Source organism: Nipponia nippon, unplaced genomic scaffold, assembly GCF_047370975.1.
Source record: "Nipponia nippon isolate SJK-2023a ecotype South Korea unplaced genomic scaffold, ASM4737097v1 scaffold_6, whole genome shotgun sequence".
Taxonomy (NCBI): Eukaryota; Metazoa; Chordata; class Aves; order Pelecaniformes; family Threskiornithidae; genus Nipponia; species Nipponia nippon.
The window spans coordinates 56,825,561-56,843,165 of NW_028262380.1; the positions used below are offsets into that span (position 1 = coordinate 56,825,561).

Below are 17,605 nucleotides of genomic sequence, written 5' to 3' on the forward strand. Positions count from 1 at the left end.
TGGATGTCGAAATCAGTCTTGCCTTTGTTCTCAGTATTAGCACATTACCACTGGCTATCTCCAATTGTCCCCAGATATTAACTATTGCCGTGCTGTGCAAGGAAATAAATAACTACTGCATGAAAAGTATGTGTCCTGGAAATCTTTTACTTGCTCTAAAATGAGTAGGGACACGGAATCAAATTTTCTGTTGGTGTAAATTGATGCAGTTCACTGAAGTAAATGTTGCGCGCCCAGGCTCTGTAGAAAGATCTTCAGGTTATATTCATACCCAGAATTGCAAATGGTTTGTTTTAGTGGAGATTATATGATCTTGATCGTATTTTTGGATTCATAGGACAACTAACTTAAAAGGGTACCACCATCTGGAAGTCTTTGTACCTGGTAGCTGGCACCAAAGTGCCAAGGTCTCAGTTTATGTAGTGGCCTCTGTTAGCAACTGGTAATCAGGGAATCAAACCCACTGCCAGCTATTCTTTTTCTCAGTGGGAAAGTAAACAAACATTTTAAAGCCAGCTAAGGATCTTTTCTTTATTCAGATGGTAATATTTATTTCCTTCCTAGGTAAACACTTACAGATTAGGAATAGTTCAAAATAAGGTTAAAAGCACTTGATAACATGCCCTTTGTTAACTGCATCAACCATATTATACTAATCTGAAAAATGTATTTGTGTCCTTGAAGTCACAAGGAGGATGTTTATATGAGGTTTTGCAGAAGTGGTGCTTCCTGGAGTGTTGAACACTCAGGGCGTAGCAAAAGAAGGTCTGTAATACACAATGTCCTTCTTTATCCTTCCTCAGTAGCCGCTTAATATTTGTATTCCATTAGATTGCTCGCTTTGACGTGGATGGCTTGTTTAGCAACATTGAATTGGTCCATCAAGTATCAGCCAAACTGCTGTCATTGTTGGAGGAAGCCACGACAGATGTGGAACCACCCATGCAAATAATCGGTATGTTTACTGTCCTCTTGAGTTCTACAAAGCTACATGAAAGAATAAACATAAAACTCTCCTGTCCTCTACCCTCATCAGACTTGACTAGTATCACTCCCAGAGGCTAACGTGCTACAAGCTGTCCATAATGACACAGGAAAAATGACATGTGAAACCTGTCCAGTTGCTCTACTCTATTCGTATGATCATGGTGCTCTTTTTCCATCCATCTGGATGTTGAGGGGAAGGAAGGAAGGAAGGAGAGAGTTTAGCATGAGTAAAAACTGCAGCACTGAGTTACGCCACATACTGATAATATCCTTTTCACCTAGTTTGATATTGCCTGCTTAACTCTGCTCACGCTTACACCAACTCCTATATTGCATACTCATAATTGTACCGTTCAAGAAAAGCATTAAAAATGACTGGAATAATAAACACGTCACAACACCCCCCCTGAATATTGTAAGCATGTATCTACTGGCAATACAATTCATGTAAGAGGTGGTTAAGGCTTAACAGGGACACAGTCAGTAAAGGCAAGACAGCTGTAATTGATATGAAGTTTGTGGGAATCTGTGCAGGAATGTCTGTAGGGATCACGGGTATTTTCAGCAAACAGATTGCCCCTGGCTATGTCACAACAGTCCCATGTTCTGCAGGTCAGGCCACGAATGTTAAGACTGTGATCTATTCACTTGACATTCTGGTACAGCTGGAGAGATTTAAGAAGTTACCACTCATCAGCTCTCCCATAACCACTTCTTCCGTGCACAGGCAGTAGGTGATCCACCTTAAGGGATCAGGTGAGAATTCTTAATTTGCTTCAGTGCAAAGTCAGCCAGTTTAGTTTAAAAAACTTCCAGCCATGACTCAGAGGTCAGAGAGGTTCGTTCTTCCCTAAACTGACCACATACCACAGGTAACATGTTATAGAAAGGACCCCTCTTCTCGCACATAACGGGGTAAAAAATCATCGGTTGCTGTTTGACTAAGAAACATGGCATTAAAGCATCCAAGGCTTGGGAAAAGTATTAATCCTAGCACATCTCAATCTGGTTCGCCAAGGCAACAGCTTCACGTAGTTTGATGTGACTGTGTTGTTTGGCGGTATTTCAATAAAAGTGCATCATGATGAGTCATACCCTTAATAAGCAATGTTCTATTCTAGCAGGAAGTGCCTTTCTCACAGCCAAGAGAATCATCCTCTTAGTTCCCTGCCACATCCAGAAGTAAAGACAAACAATTTCATCCATCTATTCGGGTGTATTTCTCCAGAATCAGACAAAGAACCGTGAAAATGTATGGGATCGTGGATCACGAAGTTGACTAAATTATGGCAGGGAAAAAGATGGCAAGTAAGGTGTGAGATGTTCTTCCAAAGGCTGAGACAAAAGCAGGGAGAATAATTGCATCACTATAAGCAAGAAGTTAGCAAGTTTGTCATCCTCTAAAAGTACAGCAAGATGATAATTTTGTCTTCAGGATCTTCATAATCACTGTAAAAGTTGTTAAAGCCAGTCTACAGAAAAAGCAGGCTGAGAATCTGTTTAACACACCACTCATATTCTATCATCTTTATGGTATTTAAACATCGTGCATTGAAATATCTTACTTTGGAAGGTAATCCAGTCACGGTGAGGTTGAGGAGAACTGCTAATTCACTGGTTTGAAACCAAAACAATGTGCTTGCTCGTATTCATGTCTTATTTTAGTCTATGTTCTCCACACCTTATGCTATGTCCACATTGACGAGTAGCAATGTCCAATAGGAGCAGACTCGTAGAGTGAACTGTAGAGTGAACCAGCTGTTTCGTTGGTGCTAAGGACCTGATATCCATACTACACATGTCAAGAGGTCTTACTTCAGATTGGCTGTAGCCTGTTCCTGTAGATTGAGAGATGCCCTTTACGGTTGGACTGCATAAGATGTGGCCTTCGGAGTGCATCTTCTGGTAATTACCATCCTCACAGGGATCCAGTTTGTGTGTCCGTGACTGCTCCACCACACAGCCAAGGCATGGGAGATGAGGACTACTGAGAGACTGGCTTCAAAAGCCCTCTCCTAACCTGAGCTAAAATGCTAATGTAGAGAGACCTTTTGTGGTGCTTGGTCTTCTGATGCTAAATGCCACTGAGGTTAAATACCCTTTCTAGTTCTCTCCTGTATTTTTTCTGCTCTCTGTTCTGGATACTGTATATGAAGGCTTAGTAACCTTACCCTGGCTTTAGCTATTAGGCCCCTTTTTCCTCCCTCTCCCACTGCTGTCCACACAGGGCGCACCACTGAAAGCCACAGGGAGAAACTGTTTCTGTCGCTCAAGCCTTCCTCCTACGCTTTTCTCTTTGAGACTGATGACCACCATACTTAAGGAGAGGCATCAGGCAGATTTGCATCTATCAGAGTGTGCAGAAGACTCCGTATTTTTAAACCTGTGCCCAAATACAATGTGGTTTTGGCCCATAAAGCAAGCTCCCACAGTCATATGCCCAAAGCTCATCTGATTCGGTCCATATGGCTCAGAACCAAGAAGGGCTTTAGGCTTAAGAAATCCATCTGCTTTTAAAAGGCCCTATCCATGAAATCAGCACATAAGTTTTCTCATCATTGAGCATCAATGAAAGTATCTGTCATTGTGGCACAATATATCAGTGAACAGATCTTGCTCATCCCTTTCATCCTGGAGAAGAGAATGTTCCAGCCTCTAGTATATACTGAAATAAGCTGTAAGTCTATAGCTTGCATTTTTCCTACTGAAAATATAACCTCACTTGAGGGCTTAGCACATTATGGGCTGTGCTAAGCAACTGGAGCTCCGCTTAAAGTTAGTGAAAACTGCGAGAGCTCAGCATCTCTGAGAATCAGGTGCCAAGGGAGCAGGTTCACGAGAAAGCTTGTTAAGGTTTCCCCGTACACCGTTAGCTAATAAAGGCCTGTATAGAGAGTTCATGGGGAAGTCAGTATGCAATGTGCGTTGGTAGCCATCAGCGTTAGCATTAAGCACAAGACAGAGAAGACAGACACCTAAAGAGCATTTAACTGTAGGATGCTGGTGCTTTTCTGACTGTGGCCTTACAGTAACTAAAATGAATTCGTCTGGTCTTAGCTCTGTCATTGTCGTTCCCTTATTCGCACCTTGAAACCAACATGCATTAGACAGCCCAGTTAACCTTAGCTGCTAGGGGAGAAAATCCAGAGCTGTGTTACTGTGGTAACTGAATCATTTTTCACTTTAAGACGGAGCAGTTCAATGCCATGTATTATGAAACAGCCCACTCCGGTCAGGATGAAACATGCAGGATGCCTGACAGCTTGGCGCTCACTCTGTGAATGAATAGAGAGCTCCCAATTAATGTGGTGTTCAGCTTTTAACTTTAATTATCATTGGTATAACTCAACAGAAATGTTTATAAAACATCAGACTGGTTGCCACATAAATGCAATTTTCAGTAAATGCCTGAGACAGGAGTTTTCACCATTGCTGTTGTTTATTATATGCATTTCCAAGGATGCTGATCAGGGCGCTGCTACGTAAGGGTGTAAGAACCGAATGAATATCTCAGCAGAAAAGATGAAGCATGCCTTCTCCTCTCAGATAGTATTTCTTACATACACAGAAACTGACACAGGAGTTTTAGGCTGAGAGAATTAGGCACCAGAATTAAATGGGAAATGGGTGCAGGACTACTTTAGTGCCCCTAAAATTCCCAACTGTTCTTTGGGGGAAAATGGTGGTGTAAAGGACTGGAAATGGAAATGTTTTCCCCTTTCAGTTTTATATAAACCTAAATACTATATAAAAATGGCTGTAATCCGTGGTGGTTTTATTTAATTAGGAGAGGTGTGGAGGTTATTCCTCTGTCATGTGAAGAAAAATCTCTATTCTAGGCCATAACAATTGCCATTTCAGGATTTTGCAAAACAGATAAAAGTGAAACAGCTAATGGGAGCTGGTGTCATTATTCCTGTTATAACCCATTTAAGTTCATATTCAGTTGAAAAAAAAAGTCAAAATGAAAATTAACAGGCTTACATTCAACCCTCCTGCCAGCCCACGACACAAAAATGGTCTCCCCTTAACAGTTAAGCTCTCCTGTGTGGTTTCCACTGAAGGGGCATTAAGCTGGGGCAGTGAATTGGGGGGTTGTGTATGGAGGAGTGCAGGGTGTAGAGATTTCATGCCTTTTCCTGAGGGAATTTTTGTGCATTAACGCTGATATAATGGTGCCTGGCTATGACAAAGATGAGCAGCTGAGAAATACATGTAATAAATAATGCACATAAACATGCAAGATCGTTTCTAAGGGAAGTAAAGTGGAAGCCAGCCTTTTTAGCTCACGGCTAATGTGGTGGAATAATAAAACTCCTTCTGAGATGCTGTTGTCTGGCTTGACACGCTTTGTTTTTCTCCTTAACAGGGGAAGTGTTCTTGCAGATTAAAGGCCCACTAGAAGACACATATAAAATTTACTGCTATCGCCACGATGATGCACACACCATGCTGGAATCCTATGAAAAGGATGAAGAACTGAAGCAGCATTTAAGACACTGTGTACAGTCCTTAAAGTAAGATCTTTTCAAATGATGATTTCCGTCCATAGTCAGTTGCCTGGCAGGGAACATTTTAAATGGATGTAGATGAAAGGTCCCCTGTAAATCCGGAGTTTTATGAGGCTTGCTGGGAGCTCTGGCTTATGCTGCTTTCATGAAAAGATGACAAGCCAGGGGCCATGATTAGATTTCTTTCTCTCCAAGATGGCCAAAAATAGCACAGGAAAGGTTGCTCTTCCCTTAGCTTCAGTGCCCCATACTGGCAAAAAAAGTGCTGCATCATATCATGGACTATTGGGAACACCTTGCCCAGCTCCTAGGAAACATGCTGCCCCCATCTTCAGCAATTCTATTGCTTGAATTAAAATAGCCTGTAATGGTGCTATTCACATGCACTGGTGTTTCTGGGCCCCTGTTGCAAGGCCCTGGGGATCTGGAGTGGCTGTGTGGTGCTGGACCCCTCATGATAGGGGTATCTGAGAGCGTTCAGCATTGGAGCAAGCTGCCAGATCCCACCAGTGGAAGGTGCTCTGTGCCACCGCCTGCAGTGCCAGCCCCTCGGGGAAATGTGTTGAGAACTGGGGATGCCACAGAATAACGGATCCATCTTTCCTTCAGCGTGGCCTCCTCCTGCAGCCGGTTGCAGGAACAGCTTACCCGCTCCATGGAGAGTGCTTCTCTTCCCACTCATAAATCCCCTTGCCCCCTCACTTTCCCAAAAGCGTTGCACGGAGCTGTCAGGAGGGAACGCGCCACAGTCTTTCAGACCAGAGGTCTAGCTCCAGCTCCAGGAAAGGCCCACGCTGCACGCTTGTAGGAGAGATGTAAAGCTGTCACAAACGGAGTGTACCTCAGCAACAGAGATTTCAACCACACCCCAGTTAGTGATCAGTCTGCAGAGAAGTGTTAAGACTTAGGAGATGAGAAGTATGTCCAAGTGAAATCTGGAAAGAGTGGTGGAAGAAAATATTAACAACATTAAAAGAGAAATGTTCACTTTGAAGACAGGTTATGTTGAAAATAAGGCTTATTTTGTGCAACATGCCCAGTTATTAAACACATAACAAAGTATATGTGCAGGGTACTTAGGCTTTAGCTACCCTGGAAGTTGAAAGAAATAGATTTTCATATAAACTCAGGCTTTCAGGCTAACGGATGGCCAGGTATCCCCCCTAAGGGGGTGTTTCAGTTGCTGATGCCTACAATATTCTTTTCCGGCTAATCAAGAGAAGCCGTTACTGTCATTCACTCATCCCTGCTGCTGAGGCAAGGAGACATGGAAGGAAATAAAGATAAAATGTAGCGTCCACGTGCATGCTAGGGTGGATGCTGCCACTTGAATTCCAGAGCCAGCAAGAGGAGCTCCTGTTCCAACATCACAGCTGGGATTTGTGAAGAGAGAGGCTATTTTGTGCTGAGCCATTGCAGCCTTTGCTAGCAGGAAGTGACAAAGCCTTCCTCACAATGAAGCCTTGTTTTGTCTTGTTCTTTCCTGATTAGCCTTTAACAGGAACCAACGGAAAAAAGCACCGGTGCGTGTATACTACATTGTGTTTTTTTCCCAGTGTCTAAAGATTGCAGCCAATTCAAATATTAAGACCTGAAAGTGCACACTCAAATGCAGAGCTGTGGTCACCTAAACTCGTTACTACTGATTGGAGAATACTTACTTACCCTAGAAAGAAAATTATGCAGCATTTTTACCAAATAAGTTATAGGCTGTTTTCCATTGTGAGACATAATAAACCGAGGGGCTGATGATGACTATTCTTGGAAAATGTTTACTTCTTAAATAATTCTTTTTTTCCTTGGAAAGAATATTGTTCCATTTTTTTTTAAATTAAAATGGGCTAATGTTACTAGGGGCTTCTGTTCCTCAGCTGAGTAATATCTGCCATGTGAAAAACAACTTCTATGTCAGGAGCAATTTGAGAGTGGCACTCTGCACATTTGTACAGACAAATCAGATTTAATTAGCCATGCTGAGATTCCCATTCCTCCTGTTGACTGAAGAGGAGAAATTCCATCCCAGAATGTAGGTGTCTGCCTTGGAGACATGTGCAAATCCAAATTCTGTAGAGTCCCGTGTTTCAGCAGCAATTATGCAAACTGAGGATGTTGTTTGCTAGCTTAGCCAAAGAAATGCAGCTGGTAAAAATGAAAGGATGCTGGCAACTACCTGCTCTGCTTTCAGCCTGAAGTAGCTTGGTCAACTATTACAGGGGCAGAGGGATGTCATAAGCATGCAAAGTGCTGACAGTGCAGAGGCAATGAAAGCACCAGCTTCCAGATGCTCAGTTAGGCACCGGTAGGCGAGAAGAGAAGAGTGCAGGCAGTCAAAAAGCAGTGGCTGACGATGTGATGTCAGGAAAGCCTAACGCAGAGATGGAGCGACATTTTGGTTCCCTTGCATTTGAGTGAATTCATACCATAAGGAAAATGTTCTATGTGCATTTTTCTGTGTTTCCAAACTACAATTGTACGTCCCTGCTGCTTTCAGTATATGTACCAACACCATCCTACTCTGAAGAGGTTTCAGTTGATGTGTAGCCTACAAAAAAACTTAACAGCTTCATTGATTCTATATCCTAAAAGGCTGAAATGTATTCTTTCTCATTTAGAAATACATTTCTATTTAAAGAGAGTAGATGGGAATGTATGTAAAGTGTAAGAATGACATGTTTAATTTTACTTTTTGTATTAAGGACTTGATGTTGCTTACTGTTGTTAGCGCAGTGACCCAAACTTCCTTCTTTAACAGTGTTAGGACAAGGCTGGGTCTGATAGCCAAAGCCAGGTCCCTGACAATCCTTTCTCATTTGGGGCTGTCCTTTCAAAAAGATATAGGGCCAGATTCACCAGTACCCTCTGGCTGTTTTGTGCAGTTCTGCTGACACATAGCAGCCATAAACCTAAGTTAACTGGCCAGTTACGGCTGCTCTGTGTCACTGAAGTGTATCTGAGAATCTGGCCCCTGATCTGTATAAATCCTTTTAGGAGGAATCTAATATATGTTTTGTTTTCTTCTCTTTTGCAGAAAGATATATGAGGAAGAGTAAGTACTATGTCTTTCTTACATGTAAAATAACCTTGAGGGTTAAATATCTTTAATTTATCTTCAGTATGCTTAAAACTGCAGATGTGGAAATTCTAAGAACACAAACCTTTTGTATCAGTATAACCCATAGATTTTTCCAGGACATATGTGATAAAGACTCTCAGTTTCAATTTCTCTAAGCCTGTCTAGTTTTCTAATTACCACTGCACTATCTTTCAAAACTTGTGGTTTATGAAGCTACTTAATTTGGTTTCCAATTCATTCGGAGCCCTTTATTATCACCTCGCTGTCTTATAAATGTGCTTAGAGAGCTCTGAGGTCCGCAAGAGTGGTTGTCAACAACAAACGTAGTGTCAGTCTTTGAAATCCAGACACTCTGAAATCATTTTGCATCGGCCTCTGTAGATCTGCTACAATACACGTTAGGTTCACAGGTAAAGCTGTTTCTAAGGTGATGACCCCTCCGGTAGCCCTATATGAGAACTCCACCTTAGGATCTTTCCTCTGACAGTGGCTGGAAGAACATCAGAAAAGAACAAGCTCATTGCAATACTTTGGCAGAATACTCACCCAGCCACCGATAACTTGTGGTTAAGGGACTTCTGTGCCGAATGTGACATCTTTGAAAAGCTATAAAGGAGAGTTTATCAATCACAGCTGCAGTTTCTGGACATCCAGCAGGTTGGGATCATTGAAATGCAGCATCCTCTGAAGTTACCTGCAGGGAGAGGTCAGAGGAGGGGTTAGTGGAACTGAAGAAAATTATTACACCACCAGACAGAAATGTTAAGAGAGAAAAGAGGGGCAAGCGTGCTCTATATTGGCAGGAGAGGAACACCTGTAAAGTCAGAGAATTTGTTAATCAGTCAGTCAATCACGTCATAAATAAGATCAGTGTAAAATACTCTTTGAAGGATTTGCATGTTGAAATTCTACAGCTGGGGTTTTCAAGCTTTAGTCTATGACAGGAAATGGTTTTTCTGCATTTTGTTTTGATAAGGGACATTCTTGTATACTCCAGTCCCCCAAATAGCGGGGCTCCAAGAGGAACAAAATATCCAGAGAGTCACAATAAGATCATGTAAGACAGCAACGCATATAGAAATAGCGCAAGACTGGCTGCTCTGCCTCGCGTGACCCTGTCGGAAGTGAATGCCTAGTTTTCTCCTTCAAACAGTTTCCAGTGGAGTGTAGGATACAACTCCCTTTCTGAGTTTAAACTGGCTCTTACAAAGCTGTGCAGAGCGCAATGAGCCAGGTTTAGCTGCGGGACCCTCCCCGAGCTTGGCTACCTCGCGTAGTGTGGCGGCGTTTGCTTTCCCTGCTTACTGGCAGGGCACTCAGAAATGCCATCACCTGCAACTCAGCTTAGAGGTTGCAGAGCCTCAGCAGCCCTTGGGCAGGACCGCACCCAAAAATCTGGTTAACATTGAACTGGAAAGTACAGCGTAACTCAGCCCGAACAGTCTGTGATGTTGTTGCTCCCAGATTGCTTTTCATTCAAGCACGATCAAGAAAACAATTACATAAATACCAGACAGTGCTGCTCTTTGCTAGCAGCTCAATAGGTTAAATTCTGCTTGGCTTAACAACTGTGCAGCCTCGGTGAATTCCCTGGGTTTGCATGAGAGTCGTACGGCACACTGAATTATTTGCCCTGCGTGTCTTGTACTAAAATGAACTCACGCACAGTAAACCATGAAGCCCAAGACTTTAAGTCGCGCTGCAGCCTGTGATGCACGCACACCATTGCAAAACTGCCAAGCTGAATACGACACCGGCCTCAGCCCTGCTGTACCATAGCGGCTATCCTGTTTGCCGCTGGACCTAGTTGCTAGGTAATGAGAGCAAATGAAACTAAATCCTCAATCACCTGCCTTTGCATAGCTCACCACCATGTGTTTTTTAAACAGGTGGGAATCCTTCTGCATTTGTGACTTTGTTTTGTTGGAAGGAGGGAGGAAGGGTATGCTGTGAAGCTCACTGCAGTTAAGCCAGCTGCATTTACTGCAGAGCTATGGTAATAATTTGTGATGAGATTAGTACAGCTACATATGACCTAGAATACTTGCTAAATTCACAATAACATGGGGGGGGGGAAGGCTGAAGTAGCATCACAAATGAATTATCAACTTAATTTTCTGCACAATAGATGTCACAAGCCATTACTCGCCTGTTTCAGTCGCGTGGCAAGGCCGTGTCCTGCCCGGCGGCCGGGTGCGTCCTAACGGGGCGCATTGCAAACGGGACTCATCCAGGGAGAGTGGCTATCGTAAGCTAATCTTGCTGGGGAGAATTAGATGAGCTGAACTTCGTGGCATTTAGTGCCCCAGGGAGTCATTATCTTATAACAAACCTGCTATCTTTCGAACCATATTGCAAGACTGTGTCATGCAGATATGCGAACAGAGGGCTGTTTATCACTTGGGCAGCTGTCCAAAGTGCAACTATATAAAGAGAAGACACTCGAAGATTTTTCCATTCATGAAGCAGCTTTTATAGATTTGCATTCATGGGGCTTTTCAGAGAAAACAATAACAATTTAAGATTTTTTTTTTTCATTATTGCTGCCAGAAGCTGAAAGAAGAGAAAACAGCTCTCTATATTTAATGTAGGATATAGGGGAAATGAGGGGGATTGGAATGATGAGAAGGTTTGGGGACATCAAGAAGCCTTAAAAGGCATCTACTGTTAATTTTTTTTCATGCAGAACTTTTTTACAGATAATGCCTGCGCGAGAGAGATGGTTTAAATATGCAGATGTCTCTTCTCAAAGGCATTCAAATTGTTAGTTAATTAGGCAGCAGTAAGGATTGGCTCTTGTACTTTTTATACATATAAAAGTAGGAATGAAAGCTTTTTTTTTTTCTCTTTTACTCTTCCTGCTGCACAAAACAATAGATGTCAGCCTGCAAAACCAAGTGGCTGTTCCCTGTTTTCTGTACTTTATTCCATCTTTCTATATGCATAAATCCTTCTTCGCCTAGCATTAACTCTTGCATAGTTAACGTCAAACAACCTTTTCCCCTCCAAAGCAGCCTTTTTGGGCATGCAAATGGAAACCTTGCCCTGCTTTACTGCCCTTCACACTGTTACCAACAGCTCACGCTCCATTTCAAGGGGGAGGTCAGAGGTAGTTCGTTGCAGCACCGGTGCTAGCGTTGCCTGGTTTGCTCAGGAGCGTGCTGTAATGAGGAGACAATGGACATCTCTGTCGTGCTGCTGGAGCCTCAGTAATGCTGGCCCTGGCCCTAGGGCTTGGCCACCTGGTGTTACCTGCTGCGGGGAGACCCCATGTTTCTACCAGCCACGTGGAAGGTAACGAAGGCACATGTGGCTTGGTCCTGCCCTTCCCCTATTTTCTCCCAGGCTGTCGTGACGGCCTGCAAACTGCACGGCCTCTCCCCTTCAAGCCTAGAGAGTGTGAGCAAAGGCTTTTGTCCGGAGTGGGGCTGGAACACGAATTCAGCTGGCTGGTAGCTCCCTTGCATGGGGGCCAGAGAGCTTGGGTGCCTGGGGAAGCTGCTCTGCTGCCCCTGCCGAGCCAGCGGGGATGGAGCGTGGAGCGGCAGAGCGTCCCTGTGCCCGCGCTGGAAGCTGTGACTTCCCTACCCTCATCCTTCTGCCGCCCTAGGCAGCTGCCTGCTTTGCCTTTGCGTAAGGTGACTTCCAGCAGGTTGGATCAAGCCTGGGTGAACAACCTGTATGTTCAGCATTCCCCCAGGCCCGATCTGGTACTCTTTGGAGGCTCAGGCATCATTAGAACTAGCCTACTGGCAGCCGGCAAAGAAAAACCATAGGTAAAAGACAGTAAAACTTAAGGGTCGCTGTGGCGAGTTGAGAGATGTTGTGAGAAGGGATGCAGCAGTGGATCCCGGTTACTCGCAGCAGGGAGATGTTGCAGTTTGAAGCCTGAGGGCCCTGAGCAGGGTGCAAGAGCCCCGCTCACGTGTGTTTCTCAAACTTCCTGTTATTTGTTCTTCCACCTACATCTCCCTTCCTGGGTGTTGTGGCGTGTGAGTTGCACCACACGCACCCTCAGACTGAGTGGGACAGTTTCAGAGGCAATGTCTAAGCAATAGTCTGGTAGGTTGCTGAAAGTACACAAAACTCAGACGCAGTGTGTATTTCTCATTGAGGGGAGAGAGGAAGGTTTTGTTTACAACGGCCCCTACTCCCTGACAGATGTATCATATTTTTTGACTTACGTGGTAATTGCACTTCTATGACTCGGTGCAAAGCACTGCTCTGGTTTTCATATTTTCTGTAGCTGAAAGCTCAACTGAATGATATAAAAGGCAGCAGCTTCAATGACTAGACAGAAATAATAAGTTTTTGTCTTCAAGGAGTTTCTCCTTATGTGACAATTTTTTTAATATAAATTATAGAGGAAAGACAAATCTAACGGACATGGGATCCCTGATGATCAAACCAGTGCAACGGGTGATGAAATATCCCTTGTTACTCCGTGAACTCTTGAATTCAACTCCTGCTTGTCACCCTGACCACAAGGTGCTACAAGACGCCCTTTTTGCTATGAAAAACATTAATGTGAACATCAATGAACTTAAAAGGAGGAAAGATTTAGGTAAGAAAAAGGCACCGTAAGTTCTTCTGTCTTTGTAGGTTTGGGCTGGCAATTACACGAGAGGTTTCAACTCCAGTCCTATCCCTACAACAGTTTTGGCTGGTGCTACCCAAGTTGTGTGATATGCTGGGTTTCAAGAAGGTAACAGATGCCTTAATGTCACTTGTCCTCAGCCAACTATGTTACCTGACTGGAAACTCCAGAAATATGAAAATGATGAAAGAATTCATGTTATATCCAAGTTCATTGTCCATAACGCAGTTGCAAACACTGATAACAATTAAGATGCAGAGATAGCAGTATTTCTCATAGACTTGCCACGTTGAAGCCTTAGCTTCACTCTTCCCCTGAAAACAGGGTTTTCATCATCTCAAGCATTTTCACACAAGATTACAGCAAGTGACATCAAAGTGTCTGCTCTCACATGGTTTCATATTTGTGTGCCCGTCCCTGTGAAAAGCCCTGTGAATACAGATTATTAGTGTCATGAAATTCTCTGTCTGCAGTGCTGAAGTATAAGAGGAATGATGATGATGAAACCCTTAAAGAAAAGTTTTCCCGACTGAATATCCACTCCATTAGCAAGAAATCCAAGAGGGTCACCAGCCATCTGAAAATACTAACGGGAGGAGAACCTCAGGTACTTACTCAGCCAACTGCAGATTTGCATTGGCAGCTTCAGTTCTGCTTTTGCACTGGGCATTTTTTAAAACATGTTGGAAAAAGGAGTTTGTGGTGTTGCTCTTTTTCTGCATCATTTATAAAGTCATTTTCTGACTGTCACAGAAGACAGGAAAGATCTTTGTGATTGAAATAGAAAATAACGTAATGCGTTCTCCACCTTTTCCTTTTTTATCTAAGAGTTTCTCAAACTTCTGATCTTCAGCAGAGAGGAAGTGACTGGTAGTTTTGTGAAACTCAGCCCGAGATCAGCGCTTCGCGGACAGACTGGAAATAGTTATTGTCGGTGCTGAGAATGTGTTCAGTCCGTCTTGCTCCGCATTGTAACATTCAGGTTCTGAACCCAGCAAGGCAGATGAGCAATACTTCTGATTAGGAAAGGCCATGGGGTTTGCTTCTACATGTGTAAGGACCTGGAACCGTCAAAACGCCCAGAGGAAAAGAACCCTGTGACAAGTCCGATGGGTGTTGGGTAGCCAAAAATAAAATGCTCCTTCATAATTTCAAGGTTGTAATTCAAAATCTAGCAGGATAAACATTTTCAGGAAAGCTTAAATCTAAATCTCAAAGAAAATCAATTACAACTGACCTTGAAAATTATATCCAGTGCACCTCACTGCACGAGATGGCTGATTATACAAGGTCACTTGCCTTTCTGGATGTGACTTTACAAGATACGTGCCGTTTTTTCCTATTTTGTTTGGTTTTTTTTTTTTTTATTAGTGGTTTCCCCCTTTCTCTGACGCAAACTACCCACATTTATTTTTTCTGTTCATTTATTTGTACAGTGGAAATTTTTGTCTTCAGAATGGGACGTCAGCAAGGCTATAAAATAAGAGAAAAACAGGGAATTAAATTTTATTAAAAGGAGATGTGATTTTTCGTTTTTTTTTAGAAGCTTCTGTTTTATGGTTTTTTTTGGGGGTTTTGTTTTCTAATTAAGCTTAAAACATTTGAGAATCATTTTAGAATCAGGGTACCTCTGTTAAAGATTCGGCCCTCTCTCCTGCTTAATTGGACTAAGAAAGTTCCCAATTCACATCTCTGAAACACGCTGTGACCCTTACAGCAAGACCACTGAAAACAAGACTTGAGATTTCTCAAATTAAAATAAACCTATTTTCAGGTTTTTTTCAGCTAGCATAAAAAAGTAGTACAAGCCTATTTCCAGCGGCTGAGGTTTCTAGCTGAAGAGCTGGCATTGCTCTAGAGGTAACAGCTCCACCTACAGCCTGCCTGGGGGAAATCTCTCCATCACCCACAAAGAAGCACCCAGGAAGCAATGCCAGGACATAAAAATATCTTGCAATTTTCACCATTGTTTCCTCAAATGGAGCAACAATATGCAGAAAATGAAGAGTTCTATTGGCACACATAGGTGTGCTTGTAATAAAGCAACTCCCTGCTTCCACAAGGATTAAAAATTAAATTCTCTGTCATGTTGCCCTGTGCCTTTGATTTTTCTTGGATTAAAACTGGAGCTTGGGAGAATTAGGGGCTGATCTGTTCTGTTTTCAAAGGGAGGAGTTCAGGGAAGGTTTGGGATTTTTCCAGCAGTGCTCTGGACATTTCTTTCATTAGCCAGGCTCTTTTGGGCTGCCAAAATAACAGTGCAAACATCTATTTTAGGTGAAAGATCAAACCTTTAATAAGGAAGAAAAGTTGTTTCGAAGTCTAGAGAAGACTGTGAAATTGTGCGTGAAGAACATTTCACTCTCCTCGCAACACCTACAGGTGGGTACAGGCCTTTTTGAAATCTGTGGCCACAAACCATGTCCATAACCAGTTTAACACACATTTCTGCCACTGGTTAGGCAACACCAAATTCTTTATAAACAGGCCTGTCTACATCACAATATTAAACAAATGAGCTGTGCTGCTACTGCATTACTGAGCCCATGGCAAAGAAGTTTTGAAGCCCACACTTAAGCATTTTTCCCCTTACACAAGGAAGCTCTATGGAGACCCATGGGTGCAGTGCAAAAAAGAAGGTGCTGTCTGGTGGCACAGTTATGACTTCCAATCACTGTTTGAAGCCGTCATCTGGGTCATGCACATCTGCTGCATGCATGAGAGCACCAACTGCTTCTCATTAAAAGTGGAAGAACTGAGTTGCAGCCCCATGAATTAAAATGTCCTAAAATACATATTTTGGATGTGAGGACTCCTTCCTTGATCCTGTTGCTAGGTTGTGTTGAGGGCTAGCATTAGATGTAGACTGCTCAAGTGCTGTAAATGTCTTTGCTTTAATCCTCCTCTCCGACGATGTGGGTTGGCTTGTAACTTATCAACTTTCCCCTCTCATGGATAACTTGCCAACTTTGTAGATGGCATGAGGCCCTTCAAAGTGTAAGTGTGCCCACACCAGACATGAAGGTTGTTCGAGAGGTAGGGAAGATCAATAGTCAGCTGGCCAGAGCTTATCGCAAACACACCTCGTTTGGTTCAGCAAACAGGGGAAGGCCAGTGAGCTCAGCTGACATGGGTTGTTGCCTGGAATGGTGTTGACAGTTCCTTATCCAAATGGATGCACACTTCATTAAGATTAAAATCCAGAGTAAGTGAAATACACCACTGTAGTCCTACTTAGTCCTCCAAAAGAGGCCTTTGAGGTTGCATGGGTCTTGAGCTGGCTTCTTGCTGAGGAGTAGCTAACTTCCAGTAGGACATTCCTTAGGTTGGGGCATAGTTTTTTCAGTTGAACATTAACAACTTGATTCTTAAATAGTTTACATTGAAAATAGACAAAACACAGGAAAATATTATCACAGTAAACAATGCCACAATGGCTGGAAACTGTACAGAAACTGCACAGGTGTCAGAAATGGAAAATATTTCTGATTCCATCAGTATTATTGCAGTATCTGCATGAATGAATGCAGTATATGAAAACAGATCGTAATACAGTTTCATCTTCCTACCATCTTCTCATTTAGGATTCTATACACCTGGCTGCACAGAATATAACTGGGCTTCAGGAAATCTTGCAAGACAAAGATGACAAAGTCAATGACTGTTTGAAAAACCGGACCAACACTGCAAATCCCTGTGAAGACCTTGTAAGTTTATGCAATGTCCAGTGTTACACAGCTATCTCTATGTGTGAGAAAACAGGTGTATTTGAGGAAGACTAGGACAGAAAAGAGCAAAAAACCTTAGGAATCCATGGGGAAAGACGAGTGGGTTTTTTGGTTGAGTTTCTGTAAGAAATAATATAAAATTCAGTGTAAGTGCACTGTGTTTTCTCTAGAAGAGCTAAAGAAAACTTCTCGAGCTAAATTCCTGCGTTCAAACTAAAATCTTTGTCCTAAATTTACACGTTTCACCTGACCTTCAGACAAGAGCAGATCTTTCCTTTGCTACTTTTGTTACCAACACTTGCAGATTTAGAGTGACTTTTGTGATCTTTGTTGTGCTCATGAACTATTAGCTTCTGGAATCATAGATCTGTGAAAAAATCTCAGCTTTGTTACCTTTTCAGGTAAGTTACTATCCTTCATATAAGGAAACCATGAAAAATCTGAATATAGCCCATAGGAATTAAAAAGCAATCAAAAAAAAGGTTATAGTTTTTCAACTAGTCTCTTGTTTTCAGGGTCCAAATGAACTCTAATGCCTGGTTCTGCTAAGATAGACTAAAATGTGTCTTCAAAATGGGGCAGGCTGCTTCTTCAAACAGCTGCTCAAGCTGGAAAAATTCAGAGATGGAGGTTTTCTTATACTTTCCTAGGTTTGAGTTGACTAAAATATAACCATTCAATCCTTTCCAAAACACTGAAAATGGAGTTT

The 17,605-nt window shown here is 42.6% G+C and overlaps 1 protein-coding gene and 1 long non-coding RNA gene across 2 annotated transcripts in view; one reads left to right on the forward strand and one right to left on the reverse strand.

Moving 5' to 3' along the window:
- Window positions 1-17,605, forward strand: part of ARHGEF38 (Rho guanine nucleotide exchange factor 38) — a 36,981-nt gene that overhangs the window by 12,119 nt on the left and 7,257 nt on the right. Inside the window, exons 3-9 of the mRNA XM_009474860.2 lie at window positions 832-955; window positions 5,357-5,504; window positions 8,527-8,544; window positions 12,936-13,135; window positions 13,642-13,775; window positions 15,446-15,550; window positions 16,753-16,875. Coding sequence (XP_009473135.2) covers window positions 832-955; window positions 5,357-5,504; window positions 8,527-8,544; window positions 12,936-13,135; window positions 13,642-13,775; window positions 15,446-15,550; window positions 16,753-16,875 — 852 coding nt within the window. The remainder of the gene's footprint in view (window positions 1-831; window positions 956-5,356; window positions 5,505-8,526; window positions 8,545-12,935; window positions 13,136-13,641; window positions 13,776-15,445; window positions 15,551-16,752; window positions 16,876-17,605) is intronic.
- Window positions 5,508-11,048, reverse strand: LOC148051492 (uncharacterized). The gene is made up of 3 exons (XR_015700014.1): window positions 10,721-11,048; window positions 9,118-9,265; window positions 5,508-6,433 (listed from the first exon to the last, which is right to left on the reverse strand). It is a non-coding gene; the product is annotated as an uncharacterized LOC148051492 (long non-coding RNA).